General features: G+C 37.9%; 1 protein-coding gene across 5 annotated transcripts in view; it reads right to left on the minus strand.

Moving 5' to 3' along the window:
- The window catches only part of LOC136837312 (TIMELESS-interacting protein), a 129,498-nt gene that overhangs the window by 590 nt on the left and 104,613 nt on the right, over nucleotides 1-24,295 (minus strand). For all 5 annotated transcript variants that reach the window (XM_067102063.1, XM_067102062.1, XM_067102064.1 and 2 more), the window contains exon 7: nucleotides 1-219. This exon is cut by the window's left edge. In XM_067102063.1, the coding sequence (XP_066958164.1) occupies nucleotides 1-219 (219 nt within the window). The remainder of the gene's footprint in view (nucleotides 220-24,295) is intronic.

Raw genomic sequence — 24,295 nt, forward strand, 5'->3', positions numbered from 1 at the left:
CTCCATCAGTTTTCTGCTCCTTTGATGTTTCAAGAGTGCCACAAAAGGAAGGGTCCCCAGACCCTGTACCTTCTCCAGTCACTGGAGTTCCATGTAGCTTGGTACCTTGTGGCGTACAATGAACCTGACCATGTTGTTCATCAAGTTTACCTGTAGAGTTTCCAGTTTCCATTGCAGTATATAAATCTTCAACTTGGTCTGTCCTAGCTCCTGCACCATCTGAGGGTAGAAAGAAACATACAGTGGTTTAAACTAAATGTGAATTTTTTCACAACTGCAGTCAAAACACTTTTAGCTTCCTTACTCTTTTCTCTTATCCTAAAAATATAAAACAGGGTCATCACAAATATTTCTCTAAAATAAATAATTAAATATATTTACAATTTCAGTTTATATTTAAATACATAATACAACAACTTGCAAAGAGCAAGAAACATATACTGTACTGTATATACATTCTTATTACATGCAGAGTCCCAGATATGTGAAAATTAGAATTGGTTTCAAATATGTGAAAATTAGAAGTGGCAGGATTACCTCTAATTTCTAATCACCTTATAATCCATTAAAAATATCCTGTATGCACCACATATACAGTCAAACCTCGGATTTCGTATGTTTCGGACTTCGTTGACATTTTTTGTCTAAATTTTTACTCAGGTTTTGTACGTCTGCTCGGAGATCGTACACCTGGAAATGCTCCTTAGGGGGGCCACCGCATGACTACCAAGTACCCAAACAAAGCATTCCACACTCTTGTGACCCAGTCTGCCTTTGTTTCTCCCTGAATGAGCATCATCTCACGCATTATTCCTCATCACCCCATGTGTTCATTTTTTTTTTTGTGCTTTTTCATTGAGCACAACTGCTAAATAAGCCATCATGGGGCCAAAGAAAGTTCTGAGTGCCAGCCCTTCAGTAAAAAAAGGTGAGAAACACAATAGAATTTAAGAAAGAAATTGTAGCAAAGTATATGAAAGTGGTGTACATGAGGCTGATCTTGCCGAGATGTATGGCAAGTCCGTATCAACCATCAGTCCTATCCTAGCGAAGAAAAAGGAAATCAAGGAAGCTGATGTTGCAAAAGGGGTAACTTCATTAATGAAACAGAGATTGCAACTAGTTGAAGATCTTGAGTTGTTGTTGGTGTGGATCAACGGAAAACAGTTAGTGGGAGATAGTGTGTCGGTGATAATTTGTGAAAAGGCAAGGATGCTGCATGCAGATCTCACTAAGAAAATACCTGCAACAAGTGCTGCCGTTAAGTGTATTTATGGCCAACAGAGGCTAGTTCGAAAAATTCAAAAAGCGAATGTGCATACATAGTGTTGTAAGGCATGGGGAGGCTACGAGTTCTGACAAACTTCCTGCCAAAGAATTCGATGAGGAATTCAAAGGAATATGTAGAGGCTGAAGGATCCTCCCCCAAAAAGTCTTCATTTGCAACGAAACAGCCTCTTTTGGGAAAAAATGCCAAAGAGGAACTACATCTCACAGGAGGAAAGTGCACTACCAGGACACAAGCCTATGAAGGACAGGCTAACTCTCTTGTTCTGTGGGAATGCCAGTGGGTATTTCAAAGTGAAGCCCTTACTGGTGTATCACTCTGAAACTCCCCAAGTGTTCAAGAAAAACAATGTCATCAAGAATAAATTGCCTGTGATGTGGAAGACTAAAAAAAAGGCATGGGCCACAAGGCAAATTTTCATTGAGTGAGTCAGTGAAGTGTTTCACCCTATGGTGAAGAAATACCTGCTGGAAAATATATTGCCACTCAAATGCCGCCTGGCAATGGACAATGCTCCTGCTCATCCTCCAGGCTTGTAAGACTAGTTGTTAGATGAGTTTAAATTCATCACAGTGAAGATTTTGCCCCCCTTATACCACTCCTCTCCTCCAGCCCACTGACCAACAGATCATTTCAAACTTCAAGAAACCCTACACCAAAGTACTATTTCAAAGGTGCTTTGAAGTGGCCTCAGACATTGAATTGACCCCAAGAGAGTTCTGTAGGAATCACTTCAATATCTTTAATTGCATAAGCCTTATGGATAAGACCTGGCAGGGAGTGACTTCCAGGACAATGAACTCTGCTTGGAGAAAACTGTGGCCAGAATGTTATCTCGAGAAGAATTTGGAAGGATTTGTGGCTGACCCTGACGACCCTACGCTTGGTGTGGAATCTATAGTGTCTTTAGGGAAGTCCATGGGCTTGGATGTTAGTGGCGAGGATTTGGAAGAGTTAGTGGACACCCACAGGGAAGAGCTAACCACTGAAGAGCTGCAAGACCTTCAGCAGGAACAGTAACAGATGAGGAATCAGAGGAGGAGGAGGAAGAGAGAGGGGAAAATGTGCCTACTTCAGTGATTAAGGACAAGTTTGCAAGTGGGGTGATGCAAAAAAATTTTGTGGACAATTACAGTAAAACCCCCATATTCTAATTTTGAAATATTAAGATTAATAATAATAAGAATAATAATAATATATGAAGGGAGTAGACCCTCTTTTAAACAGGTCTTATTAAAAAGGATTGCTGTATTATGCGAATTTATCTTATATAGTGTCTTTTCTATCTTCCTTATGATTCGCTTTTCAGGCTCAGCAATGTTAGTCAGCAACTGGCCGATATTCATGTTGGAAAAGGATAGTGTGCGGAATATGGGAGGTCTTTTATTAAAATATCCAATCAGAAATTGTTCGTCTGGATTCAGGTTCTATTTTAGGTACCATCGACATGTTTCGACCAGCTTGTTGGTCATCCTCTGGATGTGGTTGCAGAAGGTCTGAAGAAATGAGGTGCTCGGGTTGGTATTTATAGGGGGGTCTTGATCGGTGCTGAATTATGATTGGCTGCCAGGGCATGTACCCTCGGGCGGAGCCTATTCTCCCAGGTCGATGGTCGAGATTCGTCTTGCGTGCAAGCGGCGTTGTAGTGCTGGGGATGAATGGAAGAATTTCGATCCTCCGATGCCGAATTTTGATCACTCGGTGCATGTCTCCTGGCTGCCGTGGGGAGGAGAAAGGTTTCCTGCGTAATGTTGAGGGTTGGTTTCTCGTTCCCAATGTGCAATGCTTCCAAGAGGCGTACGCAACGGTGGTCGGTAGTTCGGTCAATTATTTCGATGTTCGTGATTATGTTTTTTCTTGCTATTCTCTGGTTATGGACGGTCCTGGCATGATTAAAGATAGCCCCCTCTTGGTCGTGGCAGGAAATCCTCTTGGAGAAACGCATGGTGGTCATACTGATGTAAGAACCGAGGCATCCTCGGACGGGGCATGAGTACCGGTATACCACGGTTTTTTTCAAGGGGTCCTGCTGAGGGGGGCCTGGGTTGTTACGCATAACCAGGTTGCTTGTCTTTTTGCTCTTGTAGTAAATAACCAGATGTATATTCTTGTCGGAGTCAACAGGGCTGACCTTATTTTCGATGATGTTTTTGAGGGCGCGTTCGTCTTCTTTATATTTATGGTGAAATTGTCCTTTATAGAAGAGCTCTGTCGTTCAGGGGCATCGGGCGAGGTTCCTGACTGTACCATCTATCGATGTTCACCTTGATAGACTCTTCTTCACATTCCAGTTTGGGTGTCCATTGTCGACGAGGGTCTGGGCTACGTTCTATTTCTCCGTGTGTGTCGTTCCAGGAGGAGCAGTGTGAGAGGGCCCTCCTGGCGTGGGCGCTGATGGTGGTGCGCTTATACCTCTCCGGGAACTCGCCGCCCTGCTCATACACATGCCATTACGTCAGGAGGGCCCTCTCACACTGCTCCTCCTGGAACAACACACACGGAGAAATAGAACGTGTAGCCCAGACCTCGTCGACAATGGACACCCAAAACGAATATAGAAGAGTCTATCAAGGTGAACATCGATAGATGGTACCGTCAGAACCCTAAAGATGCCTCTGAACGCATAGAGCTCTTCTATAAAGGACAATTTCACCATAAATATAAAGAAGACGAATGCGCCCTCAAAAACATCATCGAAAATAATGTCAGCCCTGTTGACTCCGACAAGAATATACATCTGGTTATTTACTACAAGAGCAAAAAGACGAGCAGCCTGGTTATGCGTAACAACCCAGGCCCCCCTCAGCAGGTCCCCTTGAAAAAAACCAACGTGGTATACCGGTACTCATGCCCCGTCCGAGGATGCCTCGGTTCTTACATCAGTATGACCACCATGCGTTTCTCCAAGAGGATTTCCTGCCACGCCCAAGAGGGGGCTATCTTTAAACATGCCAAGACCATCCATAACCAGAGAATAGCAACAAAAATCATAATCACGAACATTGAAATAATTGACCGAACTACTGACCACTGCCGCCTACGCCTCTTGGAAGCATTGCACATTGGGAACGAGAAACCAACCCTCAACATTACGCAGGAAACCGTTCTCCTCCCCATGGCAGCCAGGAGACATGCACCGAGCGATCCCCATAGCGAATGAGCAAATCAAAATTCGGCATCGGAGGATCGAAATTCTTCCATTCATCCCCAGCACTACAACGCCGCTCGCACCCAAGACGAATCTCAACCATCGACCTGGGAGAATAGGCTCTGCCCGAGGGTACATACCCCGGGCAGCCAATCATAATTCAGCACCGATCAAGACCCCCCTATAAATACCAACCCGAGCACCTCGTTTCTTCAGACCTTCTGCAACCACGTCCAGAAGATGACCAACGAGCTGGTCGAAACATGTCGATGGTACCTAAAATAGAACCTGAATCCAGACGAACGATTTCTGATTGGATATTTTAATAAAAGACTTCCCATATTCCGCACACTATCCTTTTCCAACATGAATATCGGCCAGTTGCTGACTAACATCGCTGAGCCTGAAAAGCGAATCATAAGGAAGATAGAAAAGACACTATATAAGATAAATTTGCATAATACAGCCATCCTTTTTAATAATAATAATAATAATAATACTGCAAGATTAAATAATACCATAAATCAAAGAGGGAGAGAAACTGGTTTTCTCCCCTCCATTCAGGACGGACCCCAACCTCATTAAAGTAAAGACAGATGCTCAGAATTGATGCTATTGAAATATTAAATTTATATTAACCCTTAAACGCCTACTGGACGTATCATACGTCGACTAAAATTGTCTGTTGGGTGCCGAGTGGACGTACCGTACGTCGACTACAAAAAATTTCAACCTTCGGTCAACTTTGACTCGACCGAAATGGTCGAAAAACGCAATTGTAAGCTAAAACTCTTACATTCTAGTAATATTCAATCATGTACCTTCATTTTGCAACAAATTGGAAGTCTCTAGCACAATATTTCGATTTATGGTGAATTTATGAAAAAACTTTTTCTTACGCACGGCGATAACTTCGACCGAAAATTTCATAAATTCTTTCGTCATTTTGTCGTAATTTTTGCACTGTTCTATATTAGCCGTTACATAGTTTTATATATGAAAATGTGCACAATTTCATGTACAATACAGCAAAATACAACCCATGGTTGTAGCTTTTATCAGTTTGGAAATATTTGAAAATAAACCACAATAACTGCCAAAATTTCAACCTTCGGTCAACTTTGACTCGACCGAAATGGTAAAAAAACGCAATTGTAAGCTAAAACTCTTACATTCTAGTAATATTCAATCATTTACCTTCATTTTGCAACAAATTGAAACTCTCTAGCACAATATTTCGATTTATGGTGAATTTTGAAAAAAACTTTTCCTCCTACGTCCGCGCCAGAAATTCTTTCAATCACGTTGTCGTAATGTTTGCACTGTTTTATATTAGTCGTTACATAAAGTTTTATATATGGAAATGTGCGCAATTTCATGTAGAATACAACAGAAAATAACTCATGGTTGTAGCTTTATCAGTTTTGAAATATTTTCATATAAATCATGATAACTGCCAAAATTTCAAGCTTGGTCAACATTAACTCGACCGAAATGGTAAAAAAAAACGCAATTATAAGCTAAAACTCTTACATTCTAGTAATATTCAATCATGTACCTTCATTTTGCAACAAACTGGAAGTCTCTAGCACAATATTTCGATTTATGGTGAATTTCTGAAAAAAAAAAAAATTTCCTTACGTCTGCACGCGGTAACTCGGCCGAACATCTCAGAAATTCTTTCGTCATGTTGTCGTAATGTTTGCAAATGTGCGCAATTTCATGTAGAATACAACAGAAAATAGCTCATGGTTGTAGCTTTTATCAGTTTTGAAATATTTTCACATAAATCACGATAACTGCCAAAATTTCAACCTTCGGTCAACTTTAACTCGACCGAAATGGTCAAAAAATGCAATTGTAAGCTAAAACTCTTACATTCTAGTAATATTCAATCGTTTACCTTCATTTTGCAATAAATTGGAAGTCTCTAGCACAATATTTCGATTTATGGTGAATTTTTTAAAAAATTTTCCTTATGTCTGCGTGGTAACTCGGCCGAACATCTCAGAAATTCTTTCGTCTCGTTGTCGTAATATTTGCACCGTTTTATATTAGTCGTTACATAAAGCTTTATATATGAAAATGTGCGCAATTTCATTTACAATACAACAAAAAATAACTCATGGTTGTAGCTTTTATCAGTTTTGAAATATTTTCATATAAATCACGATAAATAGAAAAAATTAGACTTTCGGTCAACTTTAACTCGACCGAAATGGTCGAAAACTGCAATTGTAAGCTAAAACACTTACAGTCTAGTAATATTCAATCAATTAGCTTCATTTTTCAACAAATGGGAAGTCTCTAGCACAATATTTCGATTTATGGTGAATTTTTGAAAAAAACATTTTTTTACGTCCGCACGTTACGAATTCATGCATCATTTTGTGATAATATTTTCTCTGTGTTGCTTTGATCGTTTTAAAATTTGTTATATACCAAAATCATCGCAATTTAGTGTACAATACAACTAAAAAAAATTAACTCATTAGCTTTAACCATTTTGCTTACAGCACGATTTGTATACAATTATATACGAGTTTTTTTTTTTTCGCTGTCATATATTCCAATATTTATATATGATATTTTTTTTCATTTCTGATGGTTGCATACTAAACTTCAGGCAATGACAAAAAAATGAGCCAAAAATGAACTGTTAATCTTAAAAACTAAGCATGCTGTGATTTTTTGAAAAAAACTTTTTTTCCGCTTTGGCGCTAACTCACCGAACGCCGCCGGCATACGGGAGACGTTTTTGTAAATAGGGCTTCAGCGTTAAAGGGTTAAAGTGCTATTGAAATTATATTAAAATGATTTATAAGTGTTTCAGGATGACAATATAAGCATTTTTAGAGGGTACATTTTATGATGATACAATCTTTTACAGTACGTACTAATTTTCAAATATATTATAATAACATTAAATAAAAATAATTCTCTCTCTTGTTTAGATGAGAGAATTTTTCCGACATGCAATATGTACGTATATTTCTCTTGTATTATAAATAAATGATTTACCTAATAAGTACTAATTTTCAAATATTAAGATTTAAGATTAAATAATAATATATAAAAATTTTCCACGCATTTGTGTAGTAAATTTTTTAACATTTTAAGCAAACAAATAGTGATTCCCAGTCTTTTATATCCTTGGCTTGAGAGAGATGGGGGGAGGGTAAATGTCAATTTACTGGACAGTTTGACATATTGGTCAGAGGAGAAGGAGTGTTGCCCTCAGAAGCTCAAAGATTTCAATCTTTTGATATTGTAAGCTGTTATTCACCTCTCTCTCTCTCTTTCTCTCTCAGGAAAAGATACTGTTTGTGTGTGTGTGTTCACAGTGTTTTAAAAATGTGTAGTAAAGGTATTACAGCTTTGGAAGGCAAAAAACAAATATAAATTTTTTGTTGTCAGAGAGATTAGAGATATTCCTCTCTTTTTCTTTCTTTGTGTTTTTTGCCGCAACCAGCCTTGTTGAATATAAGTCGAAGTGGTAACTCTTTCTCTCTGCTTTGGCTGGAAGGCTTAGAAGCACATAAGTATATATTTTTAAGGGTACTAATGTTTAAGATGACTTTGAAATTATATTAATAATATAATTTTTAAGATTAATACAGTAATAGGATAATAATTTACGGTATATTCGATGTAGGATGATACTTTAAGTATACATTTGGTATTTGAACTGTCAAGATAGCCAGTTCTAAGCCTTTGGGGCGGCTAGCAAGTATTCGTGGATTTTAACTATTTGCGGGGTGTCTGGAACGCATCCCCCGTGAATACGAGGGTTTAGTGTATAACCGTACTAAAGCTGTTGTAATCCCTGTCTCCAACATGTTTAACCCTTTAACGCCGAAGCCCTATTTTCAAAAACGTCTCCCATATGCCGGCGGCTTCCGAGAGGTAGCGCCAAAGCGGAAAAAAAGTTTTTTTCAAAAAATCACAGCGAGCTTAGTTTTCAAGATTAAGAGTTCATTTTTGGCTCCTTTTTTTCTCATTGCCTGAAGTTTAGTATGCAATCATCAGAAATGAAAAAAAATATCATTATCATATATAAATATTGGAATATATGACAGCAAAAAAAAAAAAAAAACTCGTATATAATTGTATACAAATCGCGCTGCAAGGAAAACAGTAAAATTTAGTTGTATTGTACACTAAATTGCGATGATTTTGGTATACAACAGATTGTAAAACGATTAAAGCAACACAGAGAAAATATTATCACAAAATGATGCATGAATTCCTAACGCGTGGACGTAAAAAAAAGTTTTTTCAAAAAACACCAAAAATCAAAATATTGTGCTAGAGACTTTCCAATTGTGCCAAAATGAAGGAAATTGATTGAATATTAATAGACTGTAAGTTTTTTTAGCTTACAATTGCATTTTTGAACCATTTCGATCGAGTTAAAGTTGACCGAAGGTTGATTTTTTTCTATTTATCGTTATTTCAATGTAAATATTTAAAAACTGTGAAGAGCTAAAGGAATGATTTATTTTTTGTTGTATTCTACATGAAATTTCACACATTTTAATGTATAACACTTTATGTAACCAATAATATGAAAGGGCGAAAAAATTACGGCAAACTGACGCAAAAAATGACACGATTTTCAGCGGAGTCCGCGCGCGGAGCGGAGGAAATTATTTTTTTCAAAAATTCACCAAAAATCTAAATATTGTGCTAAAGACTTTCCATTTGTTGCAAAATGAAGGTAAGTGATTGATTGTTACTCGAATGTAATAATTATGGCTTATGAATGCGTTTTTCGATCATTTCGGTCGAGTCAAAGTTGACAGAACGTTAAAATTTTTGTCAGTTATCGTGATTTCGGCGAAAATATTAAAAAACTGTGAAGAGCTAAAGGAATGATATATTTTTTGTTGTATTCTACATGAAATTGCGCACATTTTGATGTATAACACTTTATGTAACGAATAATATGAAAGGGTGAAAAAATTACGGCAAGCTGACGCAAGAAATGACACGATTTTCTGCTGATTCCGCGTGCGCGGAGTAGAGGAAATTATTTTTTCAAAAATTCACAAAAAATCTAAATATTGTGCTAGAGACTTTCCGTTTGTTGCAAAATGAAGGTAAATGATTGATTGTTACTCGAATGTAATAATTATGGCTTACGAATGCGTTTTTTGATCATTTTGGTCGAGTCAAAGTTGACCGAACGTTAAAATTTTTGTCAGTTATCGTTATTTCGGCGAAAATATTAAAAACCTGTGAAGAGCTAAAGGAATGATTATTTTTTTTGTTGTATTCTACATGAAATTGCGCACATTTTGATGTATAACAATTTATGTAACGAATAATATGAAACGGCGAAAAAATTACGGCAAGCAGACGCAAGAAATGCCAGGATTTTCAGCGGATTCCGCGCGTAAGAGCGAAGGAAATTTTTTTTTTTTTTTAAATTCACCTAAAATCTAAATAATGTGCTAGAGACTTTCCGTTTGTTGCAGAATGAAGGTAAATGATTGATTGTTACTCGAATGTAATAATTATGGCTTACGGATGCGTTTTTCGATCATTTTGGTCGAGTCAAAGTTCACCGAAGGTTGATTTTTTTCTATTTATCGTTATTTCGATGTAAATATTTAAAAACTGTGAAGAGCTAAAGGAATTATATATTTTTTGTTGTATTCTACATGAAATTGCGCACATTTTGATGTATAACACTTTATGTAACGAATAATATGAAAGGGCGAAAAAATTACGGCAAGCTGACGCAAGAAATGACACGATTTTCAGCTGATTCCGCCGCGCGCGGAGCGGAGGAAGTATTTTTTCAAAAATTCACCAAAAATCTAAATATTGTGCTAGAGACTTTCCGTTTGTTGCAAAATGAAGGTAAATGATTGATTGTTACTCAATGTAATAATTATGGCTTACAGATGCGTTTTTCGATCATTTCGGTCGAGTCAAATTTGACCGAAGGTTGATTTTTCTATTTATCGTTATTTCGATGTAAATATTTAAAAACTGTGAAGAGCTAAAGGAATGATTTATTTTTTGTTGTATTCTACATGAAATTGCGCACATGTTGATGTATAACACTTTATGTAACGAATAATATGAAACCGCGAAAAATTACGGGAAGCTGACGCAAGAAATGACAGGATTTTCAGCGGAGTCCGCGCGCGCGCGGAGGAAAATTTTTTTCAAAAATTCACCAAAAAATATAAATATTATATGCTAGAGACTTTCCGTTTGTTGCAAAATGAAGGTAAAGGATTGAATATCACCAGAATATGAGATTTTTGCTTACATAAAAGAGACCCAAGTAAAAAAATATATATATATATATATATATATATATATATATATATATATATATATATATATATATACTATATATACAGACATTCATACATAGACATATAAATTATATTGTTTTTACTTTGTTACGAAAACATAACTAAAAGGAATGGTTGTGAAAAAACTTTGTTTTTGCATAAAACGAAATTATACAAAACAGCAATGAATACAGATATATAAAAACTTGTAATAAATATAAAGCTAAAAATAAATTCAATGCAGAATACTCACTCGTAAATATAAAACTAAAAATAAATTCAATGCAGAATACTCACTCGTAAATATAAAACTAAAAATAAATTCAATGCAGAATACTCACTCGTAAATATAAAACTAAAAAAAGAATAAATGCAGAATACTAAGCTTCGTAATCCTGACTCTTCGTGCTGTTTCTTGTTTTCTCCCTCCTCCATTGAAGAGTCTTGCATTTTTTTTTCCTCCCGACATGACGGGCACAAGCGGAGGAGGGAGACGCCGCCCTTACTGCTGGTGGGCCGCCTTCGGCAGCTCGCTGCGCCCTCCCGTGTCGCTTCGGGCAGGCACACTCCAATAAATAACCGCATTGGTACCTGCGGTTACACTCATCAACCTGCAAAGTGCTACCTTGCAGGTGCGACACACGCCGGCTGTCTCTCCTCTTGCCATTCATATGGCACACCCGCACCGTTTCTGTCTGCCCCCTTCGATGAGCTCCAGTGTGTGATCTCCTGGCTGCAGCCAACACACAGGGTCGGCTACCCGACAGGACACTGGAATTCAAGGGGCGCGGCACCTTCAGGGGCGGCGTCATCATCAAGGTCGTCGGCGGCAGCAGGGGGCGCCCGGTAGGATGAGGAATTATGATGTCAGGGGTATCTCACGACATCTGACCTTTCCTCTCGGGGCAGAGCTGGAGCTCGGGGCAGGGGCGCCGTTGGAAGGCCACTCCTCCACATCGAAGTTGATGAGGGCATTCCCAGCCACCTCAAGAAACTGGATGTGGGTCAACCTCCGAGCGTCCGAATTACTGTATACCCACAGTAAATGATGTAGGCATTCTGGAGGGCCAACTGAAGGAGGTATCTGAGGAGCTTCTGTGTCCACCTCCTGGTTCTCCTGGCGAAGGGATAATACTGGATGAGTTGATCAAAGAGATCAACTCCTCCCATGTGCCTGTTGTAGTGTCCGATGACAGTAGGGCGCTGGACAATGAAACTCCTCAAACGTAACTCGGCCCTGCCGGCGTGTCTTCTTCCGTTGGGTGATCTCCTCTTGGATGGGCTCATGACTCGTCGTAATCATGGGCACAAGTCGGACCCCCTTCCAACAGATGACGAAGACATCTCCCTTCCGCCCGCCACTCTGTCTCTCCTCTTGCAAGATGTTGCGGGTGGCTAGCAAACCTCTTGAGGACATTCTGGGCCCCACGCACCAACCGAAGGGGTACCACTGACGTGCACACCTGCTTCATACAGTTCCTGGGCCAGGGATACTGAGTTATAATAATTATCCATAAACAGGTGGTATCCCTGGTTACGGAAATGATTCACAAGACCGAAGACAGTGTCACGCAGCGTGAAGACCCCAGAATACACCAAGAAGTCCACGACGTATCCAGTGTTGGCTTCCGTAATAAAAAATAACTTACACCATACTTCTTTGGCTTCTTGGATTGTACACTTTGATACTTAGACGCCCTTTGTATGGCATCATACCTCATCCAAAGAAAGGTTCTTGAAGGAACCACGAGAGTCTGACACCATTCACGAATGAACTCCAACACTGGGCGGACTAAGATGAGGCGTCGGGGTTATTCCGGGGTATAGCCCTTCGGTTGAAGGCGTTGAAATACCTGTCCAACGCCAGGAAACTATCACGGGACATAATGCCAGCCACATTAGGCGTACTTGAAAAAAAATTCCGCCTCCAATATTGCCTGACGTCAGCAGCAGGCATCATCCGAAAGAATATGTGGAGCCCCAAAAAGTGCGCCATGTCTGTGAGGTTGCAGCCCCGCCAGCGGTGCGACAACGTCGTCCGCAACTCCTCACAGCAGTACTGAGCATAATCTACCGTCTCCGCAACCAGGAATTCAAGCAATTCCCGCGTCAGGAAAAGCTGAATGAACCCCAGTACCGTGAGAGGCACAGGGACAGTCAGTCCAGGTACTGCCGTGAATGGGTGCATGTTAGGTGGGGTGGGGTCCTCGACCACCCCTCATCACTTTTTTTCGGACGAACGGCCTTCACCTGAGCTGCCGCGACGTTGCGACCTTCTACGGGTTTGCTCGCGCGCGTACACGGGCACGTCTTTGCACTCTTACACTCCCAGCTGGGCCGTCTCCTTCACTTTCCCCATCACTTTCTGTTTCGTCCCCACCAGCCACAATCGAGTCATCCTCTTCCTCCTCCAACTCAATTTCTCCCTCATAGGCACTAAACCCACTAAACTCTAATTCACTTTCCTGCTGAGGATCCCGTACGGACATTGGTGGCAAATATTCGTCATCGCTGACGTCAGGCGTTATGTCGTCATCGCTAGATGACCAACTACCACCAAATCAGGACTTTCGACCTGCTCTCGATCGAGCTCCAACAAGTACTCATCAATGTCCTTTTTTGGAGGCCTCTCAAATGTTTTCGGATGCCCCTCAGGACACCCCGATGCTTCCTAGGGTCGTAAAAGGAACGGGATGTGGTCCTTGGTCGCCATAGGTCACACGTGGCCGAACAACACGCTGCTGAGAAGCTGGGTCACTCTGGTTGCTGGGTCCTTCTCCAGCATCCAAGTCCAAAACTCGCCTCACACGCTCACTTCCGACAGGCAATGTGCGCCTTTCACGCTCCTGACGCCTTTGCGACATCTCTGCAAACGTTCTGTTGCAGCACAAATTCGCTAACACTCACAAAAAGTTCAGCAAAACACGTCTGCGTCAAAATATCGCTCCAAGGCACTACTCTGATGCTCTCTGATGCGAGATGGGGAAATTACGGCGCATGCTTGGCGTCTGGGTGACGCTCAGAAACAAAACAACAGCTGGATCCATGAACTCCCAGCATCCGCCGAGGCGTGGGATTTGAAATCTTCCAAAACTAGGCCTATAATTATTTTTCCGCGAATATTTAAAAAAGCATTTTCAGTTGACGTTTGCAACGTCCACTCGGCATTCGACAGACAATTTTGGACGACGTTTAAAACATCCAACAGGCGTTTAAGGGTTAATGACAATCCCTTGTTCCATTTTAGGCAAATCTTAAAAAGATGCCAGAAACAAATGTCTCTGGAGAGTTCTGTAGTGCGACAAGGGTCCAGTGACTCTCAAGCTGGTCCTAATGCCAGTTAAAAATGAAGAGGGGGAAGTAACCTTAGTGCCAGTAAAAAATGAAGACAAGTCCTTGATACCTGAAGTCCTGGAGGGGGGGATTCCCCTTCCAAACAACCTCTCCTCCTCTCCTCTCTGTCTTCCATACGCTAACTAGAGTCTTCCATAAGGTAAGAGTGATGTTAAATGAACATTTAACATTACTCTTATCTATTTCATTAGTCATTTATATTGACTTCTCATTGTTGTCTGTATGTAAAACTATATTTATTCTCCATAAAATGTGTTTTTTAAATATTTTTGGGTGTCTGGAATGCATTAACTGGATTTGTATTATTCCTTATGGGAACTGTTGTTTCAGAGTTCTTGAATTTCAGACTTCCTTAGACATTCTAGAACGGATTACGTACGAAATCCATGGTTCCACTGTAAATGCATTATATTCAACTTAGAGTTATGTTTGATCTACACTTTTTTTTTTTTCAAAATATCATTATTTCATCATACTCTGTGTACACTGTTTGTCATATTTTTATAGGCAGTCCACAGTTAAACACTTGCCTACATTCCATACCATCCAAGTAAGTATTAACATTAGCTTTCAATATATAAAAGATTAGAACAGAAAGTACTATTATACAATAACACTGGAGATATATTTACATGCACTTAAAAATCAATAACAAAAATAAAATAAATGTTCTGATATGATGAACCAAATGAAATACATATTTTATTAACTGTCGGCAAACCACGTCAACAATGAGCTAAGAATCACACACTCATCAAAGTAGACTCTTAATACAAGCTTTAATATAAAATATATTTTTGTGAGTTGAGATACATTAGACTGGGCTAAACTTACTAAATTTGAGCCATACAGAAGGAGCCTTCATAAAATATTCCCAGGCAGAGTACTATTTAGTTTTAAATTAACAAACAACAACTAGGGAGGATTTTTTAAAAATATTTCTGGTCATTGTTCATATCTCTCTCTCTCTCTCTCTCTCTCTCTCTCTCTCTCTCTCTCTCTCTCTCTCTCATAGACACACAGTTTGGTAGGTAGGTAGCCTACCTTTGTATACACATACAGCAGCTTTCTTAGCAGTTGTTACCATATTGTATTAGTGTATACACTCATGTATCATGAAACATTTTAAGAAGGAAATTTATTTCTGATTTTAGAGGGTCACACCATACATGAGATACAAAATGTGTGTGTGAATTATTGGCCTCAGCTGGGTGTTACACTTACAATATGTCCATATAGTACAGTACAATTAGGGTTTAACCTCAAAATTTAGAATGACAAACTGAAACTTTGGGAATATGTAGAGGTGAATTGTGTTATCTTCATCCAAAAAGTCCTAAAAAATCCAGTGACGGGTTTTTGAGTTATGGCCACAAAATGGCGGCCATTTTTGAATTTTCAGTTTTTCTCATTTATTGCTCCTAAAGGGTAAAATATTAAATTTGTAAATGAAATACAGATCAGGTTTTTATTATATGATACTTGTAGAAGCTATTTACATAAATTTCTTGAGTACTAACAGCATCAGTGTGAAATTATGTGCCTTTAAAAATTTCCGTTACTAGCAGTTGACAGGAATATTCCCATTCCTGCTATTGGAAAACTAATTGGTATATCAAAATTATTATCTAAATAAATCATCTGCAGAATTTTCTTGTCTTTTAAATGACACCAAAAGGACATTTCTATGATATGCCACTGCCGTGGTATCTTTGTATATATATATATATGTATATGTATATATATATATATATATATATATATATATATATATATATATATATATATATATATATATATATATATATATATATATATATATATATATATATATATATTATACTTACATCTGCAGGCATACTTTTTCTGTGTGCGTGACAAATCAGTATAATATATAATACATACTATGAAATGTTTAGTACTGTATGATCATTAATATTTCTCTTTTTTTCAGGTAGAGTAAAACACAGCGAATTCAGCTACTGAAAGGCACAGAAATGGAAGACAAATCAAAATTTTGCATATTGTGCGAGCCCACTGGCATTAACTGTTTTGGTGAAACTGTGCGCGTCATTAGAGGTTTGGATAAAATAATTGAGAGTAGTACTTCAAAAGAGGACAATGTAAAAGAATTACTGAAAAACAAGAGCTCCGTTGTTGCCCATGTGAAATGTAGAAAAGACTACACACGTCGCTTGGAGTCCGCACCTAGAAAAGTTCACACGACCCATGAAATCAGGCAAGAGTTCGATTTTAAATCCCAGTGTATATTTTGCGAGAAGAAAATTGCTGTGGATGTGAGAAATTTAGGAAGACAACTTCTTATGAGTTTAGTGTCGTGGAAACACTAGAATTTGTTAACAACATTCGCACAAATGCTGAAAAACGAAATGATAACTGGGGGAGAGGTTCTTCTCCGAGTGTCCAATGTCATTGACCTTGTCACAGCTGAGGGACGGTACCATCATACATGCTACAAATACTTCTTGAGGCCAGGCAGTGCAAAGCCAGGAACAGCTACACAACAGGGACGAAAAATGGATAAGGAAAAGTTAATAGCATTTATCAAACTGTGTGAGTATTTGGAAAAAAATGATGAATGCCAGTATTCTGTTGATGAATTAACGTCAATTATGAGTACCTATGAAAACGCTGGTATTAATTAGGGTAATCAATACTTGAAGAAGAAACTCAAGAACCATTATGGAAATCAAATAACAATAGTTGATAAGATAGGTAAGAGTGGAGTGGTGTGTTTCACTGAATGTATGACAGATATTTTAACGGATGAATGGTATGATGCACGAAAAAGTGATCCTGCTGAAGATGCTAGAAGACTGATAGAAACTGCTGCTCTGATAATTCACAATGACATTTGTTCAAAGGCTTACAATTGTGAAGTATTCCCTTCAGCAGAGCAAGTAATTTTTGGAAATTGTGAGCTTGTTCCAGATTATCTTCGTATGTTCATTGATGGAATCTTGAAACCGAAAAAAAATGATAATCAAATACAAAGAAAGTCAATCAGTATATAGCATACTATCATTGCTGCTGTTCGTCCTAGATCATTTGTCTCGCCCATACAAACTGGTCTGGGTGTTCTCTACACAGAAAGTATGGACAAGAGTACTGATTGACATCGTTTCTAACCTAGGATTCTGTGCCCCATATGTATGAAGCATCAGCTACAATGAACCCATCAACTGCAGTAGATCCACAGTCTTATATCCAATTTGTATATGATAATGCTGACTATAATGTTGCAACTTTAGATAATCATAATACATCCCACTCAATGGGAGGAATCAAGTGTGTGACACCAGCAGATCAAGTTCATGAAAACACGCCCATTCCCAGGGCTGAGAGAATTGACAGTGAGGCATTAGCAATTATGATTAATGATACACAGATTACTGTCAATGCAAACCAGTTATTCCATCGAATTATATGCGTTGCTAGAAGTGATTCTGACCTTGCATCATATCTGGGATATGAACTTGGACCTCAACCACCTTCCCTCTTTGGTGATTTTTCTATGAGAAAAGCAAAAAAATCTGCACTTGTACCAGTCATTCAGGCATTGGCACCTGTGAAAATGTTCCTCCAGCTGGAGCAGTGTATATTTTAGATGGTGGCTACCTTCTTCATCATGTTGTGTGGCAACGTCCTGCTACATTCAGTCAGATATGGTCTCGGTATACATCATTCATTAAACAGAATTACAGGAACGCTCATAGTATTTGATGGCTATGACTCACAGTACAAAAGATGAAGAACACTTTCGTCGAGGAAGGACACAATCATCTACAGATATAGCTGTAGAAAGCCACATACAAGTCCCAGTGTCTCAGCAGGAGTTCTTAGGAAATACTAAAAACAAAATAGGATTGATCAAACTCCTATCTACCCATCTGGAAGCTGCTGGGTGTAAGGTCCATCAGGTAGAGGCAGATGCTGACAGATTGATAGTAACAACAGCAACTCATTTACGAGATTCAGGACAGGAATCAGTTATTGTGGGGGAGGACACTGATCTTCTTGTCCTCTTAATTGCACTTGCCAAACCTCAGACTGATATCAAAATGATGATCCCAGCAAACGAAGCACATCCTGATAAAATATTCAGCAGTGAAAGAATTCAGAGCAAAATGGGGGACATGACTGACAGCTTGCTCTTCCTGCATGCAATAACAGGTTGTGATACCACCTCTGCTCTGTATTGCAAGGGTTAAAGGGTTCCTTATAAATGATTTCGGGAGGATCCTGTACCAAGTCACAAGATGCAAATTTTTAATGACCCCCAGGCCTCTGCAGATGATATAGCTGCTGCTAGAGAAGCATTTCTTCTTGTCCTGTATGGAGGAAAGCCAGAAGATAGTCTTGATAAACAAAGGTACTTTAATTACTTAAGGACGATAGCTAAACAGCCTGTACATGCCAAATTTGATCTAGCTACACTTCCTCCAAGATCAGCGGCAGCACGCCAACATTCTTATCATACCTTCCATCAAGTACAACAGTGACAAGGGATTACTCTAGACCCCACTGACTGGAAGTTATAAAATGACCAAGACCAGTAACATTGCTTAAAGAGCCCGTACCACATTCCCTACTTCATCTTATAACTTGTAATTGTAGAAAGGTTGTGAACTGAACTGCAGGTGCAGGAGAAGTGGACTCCCCCAGTACACATATGTGTGGGTATTGTGCTGGGCATGGGTGCAATAATCAGTGTCATTTGATGAAGATATAGATGGATATGTAGAAGAACATAGCTAAACTGAAAACGAAGACTATTCTCAAGCCTTACAGAAAAAGAAAAGGAAATAATTTACGAGAAATAATAAAGAATGATTCATATTTTTGTTTTAGCATAATTAATGCCTAATCCCTTGTGCGTAAAAGTGGAGTTTCATCAAGTTGAAGTTATTTTTTGTCTGTACAGCTGTATAGTTGAAAACTAATTTTGATAGTTTTTTTTCCACATTGTATTGTATTGCAAGTAGTTACCGGTTATATGCTCAGTTCACTACATAATTTTTATGGTAATTGTGGTTATGTGACCTAGAATTTATCCTCAACTAATTATAATGTCATAAGCATGTATATGAATGTCTTCAACAGCAAAATGTTGACGATTGCATGTAGGAACTAGGTAATTGCTAATGGAACCCAATTGAAGTACATGTATTCAAACGAAGATACCCCCGCAATGGTGCGTCCTAGAAGTATCATTTTGGTGTCATTTGAAAGACAAGAAGATTCTGCAGATTGTTTATTTAGTAACAATTTTGATATACCAATTATTTTTCCAATAGCAGGAATAGGAATATTCCTGTCAACTACGAGTAACAATTTTTTTTAAATAAAGGCCCATAATTTCACACTGATGTATTTAGTACTGATGAAATTTATTCAGATAGCTTCTAAAACTACCATATAACACAAAATAATGTATATTTCGTCTACCAATTTTATTTTTTCACCCTTTAGGAGCAATATATGAGAAAAACTAAAAAATCCAAAATGGCCGCCATTTTGTGGCCATAACTCGAAAACCCGTCAATGGATTTTTTGGGACTTTTTGGATGAAGATAACACAAATCACCTCTACATATTCCGAAAGTTTCAGTTTGTCATTCTAAATTTTGAGGTTTGAGCTAAAATTGAGCTAATTGTACTGTACTAATATGTCAAATAGGATATTACAGCTGTATTTAAGATGGTAATGATAGTGAAATTGATATTTTACTTACTGAATCCATTATACTGTATTATTATCATGTTATATCATCATTGTAATCTGACAAAAAACTGATCTGCCATATCCATATAAGTAGGGTAGGCTAGTGTTAAGTTCTCAGAATCAGCATATTAAGCCCTACTGCCAGAATAATTAGAATCGTGTTTTAGTTGCAAAAGAAATGGATTATTACTGGAATTGTTTTTATTGTTGTACATCAAAAAAATATAAAACAGGTATACAAAGGTAAACTAACACATCCCTCAAGTCATAAAACAGCTGTTTCTCAATTTGGTTGTTTATGGCAGTGCTTGATGATGTTTATGATAAGTGGTTGTTAATTATAAGAGATGGTTATAAATTGTTATACAGTATAAGCATCCATAAGTTTGGTAATCTTGTTTGAAAGCCTAACCTAGTATAATCTACTAAAACTGCAATTCACTTATAAGCAAAGCATAGTTTTTTTTTTATTTAACAAGGTGGGATTACAGACTATGAAGGAAAAGAGAGTAGCCTAATTTTATCTGGGCTATCAAAAATGCAACTCACATGATACAATACACAAGATGTATAATGAAATCATGTTTTTGGGACAAAATTTAAAGGGTATCATATGTGAAATCCGATGATATTTCATTTGTTTTGCTTATACAGTAATTTGATAAATTTCCCTCATAGTGTTTCCTTACTCGAATTCCACCAAGTATTACATCAGTCTTATTGTCCTGTAGGCTGGGCTCTTTCGGTATTTTATTTTTAAGAAAATTTTTTAAAAGTTACCATTAATCTACTGTTTTATTATGATTACTGATTACTCATTATGCCGTATCTTAGAAAAGTGTGTGCAAGTGTGTGTGTACAGTAAACCCCCAGTATTCATGGGGGATGCATACCCCCAAATAGCTAAAATCCACGAATACCTAAAACCCCTCTAAAAACGCTGCCTATTTTGAGTTTAAACACAAAAAAAAAAAACTCTAAAACTGCTTATACCTGAGCATTTTAATAGTCTTATCACAAAAAGTGTATTTAGTCATGAAAATGATATGAAAATACACACTCGCATACACTTTTCCAAGATACTGCATAATGAGTAATCAGTAATCATAATAAAACAGTAGATAAATAGTAACTTTTAAAAAATGTTCTTAAAAATAAAATACCAAAAGAGCCCAGCCTACAGGACAATAAGAATGATGTAATACTTGGTGGAATTCGAGTAAGGAAACACTATGAGGGAAATTTATCAAATTACTGTATAAGCAAAACAAATGAAATATACCATATTTACTCGTTATCATCGGATTTCACATATGTTACCCTTTAAATTTTGTCCCAAAAACATGATTTCATTATACATCTTGTGTACTGTATCATGTGAGTTGCATTTTTGTTAGCCCAGATAAAATTAGGCTACTCTCTTTTCCTTCATAGTCTGTAATCCCATCTTGTTAAAAAAAAAAACCTAGGCTTTGCTTATAAGTGAATTGCAGTTTTAGTAGATTATACTAGGTTAGGCTTTCAAACAAGATAACCAAACTTATGGATGCTTATATAACAATTCATAACCATCTCTTATAATTAACAACCACTTATCATAAACATCATCAAGCACTGCCATAAACAACTAAATTGAGAAACAGCTGTTTTATGACTTGAGGGATGTGTTAGTTTACCTTTGTATACCTGTTTTATATTTTTTTGATGTACAACAATAAAAACAATTCCAGTAATAATCCATTTCTTTTGCAACTAAAACACGATTCTAATTATTCTGGCAGTAGGGTTTAATATGCTGATTCTGAGAACTTAAACACTAGCCTACCCTACTTATATGGATATGGCAGATCAGTTTTTTGTCAGAGTACAATGATGATATAACATGATAATAATACAGTATAATATATTCAGTAAGTAAAATATCAATTTCACTATCATTACCATCTTAAATACAGCTGTAATATCCTATTTGACTTATTAGTACAGTACAATTAGCTCAATTTTAGCTCAAACCTCAAAATTTAGAATGACAAACTGAAACTTTGGGAATATGTAGAGGTGATTTGTGTTATCTTCATCCAAAAAGTCCCAAAAAATCCAGTGACGGGTTTTTGAGTTATGGCCACAAAATGGCGGCCATTTTGGATTCTTTAGTTTTTTTCATTTATTGCTCCTAAAGGGTGAAAAAATAAAATTGGTAGACGAAATATACATTATTTTGTGTTATATGGTAGTTTTAGAAGCTATCTGAATAAATTTCATCAGTACTAAATACATCAGTGTGAAATTATGGGCCTTTATTTAAAAAAAATTCTGTTACTCATAGTTGACAGGAATATTCCTATTCCTGCTATTGGAAAAATAATTGGTATATCAAAATTTTTACCTAAATAAACAATCTGCAGAATCTTCAAATGACACCAAAATGACACTTCTAGGACACACCATTGCGGAGGTATCTTCGTTTGAATACATGTACTTCAATTGGTGCCATTAGCAATTACCTAGTTCCTACCATGCAATCGTCAACATTTTGCTGTTGAAGACATTCATAGATCACATGCTTATGACATTATAATTAGTTGAGGATAAATTCTAGGTCACATAACCACAATTACCATAAAAATTATGTAGTGAACTGAGCATATAACCGGTAACTTGTGGAAAAAAAATATCAAAATTAGTTTTCAACTATACAGCTGTACAGACAAAAAATAACTTCAACTTGATGAAACTCCATTTTTACGCACAAGGGATTAGGCATTAACAAAAATATGAATCATTCTTTATTATTTCTCGTAAATTATTTCCTTTTCTTTATCTGTAAGGCTTGAGAATAGTCTTCATTTTCAGTTTCGCTATGTTCTTCTACATATCCATCTATATCTTCATCAAATGACACTGATTATTGCACCCATGCCCAGCACAATACCCACACATATGTGTACAAGGGAGTCCACTTCTCCTGCACCCGCAGTTCAGTTCACAACCTTTTCTACAATTACAAGTTATAAGATGAAGTAGGGAATGTGGTACGGGCTCTTTAAGCAATGTTACTGGTCTTGGTCATTTTATAACTTCCAACCCCAGTCAGTGGGGTCTAGAGTAATCCCTTGCCACTGTTGTACTTGATGGAAGGTACGATAAGAATGTTGGCGTGCTGCCGCTGATCTTGGAGGAAGTGTAGCTAGATCAAATTTGGCATGTACAGGCTGTTTAGCTATCGTCCTTAAGTAATTAAAGTACCTTTGTTTATCAAGACTATCTTCTGGCTTTCCTCCATACAGGACAAGAAGAAATGCTTCTCCAGCAGCAGCTATATCATCTGCAGAGGCCTGGGGGTCATTAAAAATTTGCATCTTGTGACTTAGTACAGGATCCTCCCGTAATCTTTTATAAGGAACCCTTTTACCATTGCGATACAGAGCAGAGGTTGTATCGCAACCTGTTATTCCATGCAGGAAGAGCAAGCTGTCAGTCATGTCCCCCATTTTGCTCTGAATTCTTTCACTTCTGAATATTTTATCAGAATGTGCTTCGTTTGCTGGGATCATCATTTTGATATCAGTCTGAGGTTTGGCAAGTGCAATTAAGAGGACAAGAAGATCAGTGTCCTCCCCCACAATAACTGATTCCTGTCCTGAATCTTGTAAATGAGTTGCTGTTGTTACTATCAATCTGTCAGCATCTGCCTCTGCCTGATGGACCTTACACCCAGCAGCTTCCAGATGGGTAGATAGGAGTTTGATCAATCCTATCTTGTTTTTAGTATTTCCTAAGAACTCCTGCTGAGACACTGGGACTTGTATGTGGCTTTCTACAGCTATATCTGTAGATGATTGTGTCCTTCCTCGACGAAAGTGTTCTTCATCTTTTGTACTGTGAGTCATAGCCATCAAATACTATGTGAGCGTTCCTGTACTTCTGTTTAATGAATGATGTATACCGAGACCATATCTGACTGAATGTAGCAGGACGTTGCCACACAACATGATGAAGAAGGTAGCCACCATCTAAAATATACACTGCTCCAGCTGGAGGAACATTTTCACAGGGTGCCAATGCCTCAATGACTGGTACAAGTGCAGATTTTTTTGCTTTTCTCATAGAAAAATCACCAAAGAGGGAAGGTGGTTGAGGTCCAAGTTCATATCCCAGATATGATGCAAGGTCAGAATCACTTCTAGCAACACACATAATTCGATGGAATAACTGGTTTGCATTGACAGTAATCTGTGTATCATTAATCATAATTGCTAATGCCTCACTGTCAATTCTCTCAGCACTGGGAATGGGCGTGTTTTCATGAACTTGATCTGCCGGTGTCACACACTTGATTCCTCCCATTGAGTGGGATGTATTATGATCATCTAAAGTTGCAACATTATAGTCAGCATTATCATATACAAATTGGATATATGACTGTGGATCTACTGCAGTTGATG

Source organism: Macrobrachium rosenbergii, chromosome 58 (assembly GCF_040412425.1).
Source record: "Macrobrachium rosenbergii isolate ZJJX-2024 chromosome 58, ASM4041242v1, whole genome shotgun sequence".
NCBI lineage: Eukaryota > Metazoa > Arthropoda > Malacostraca > Decapoda > Palaemonidae > Macrobrachium > Macrobrachium rosenbergii.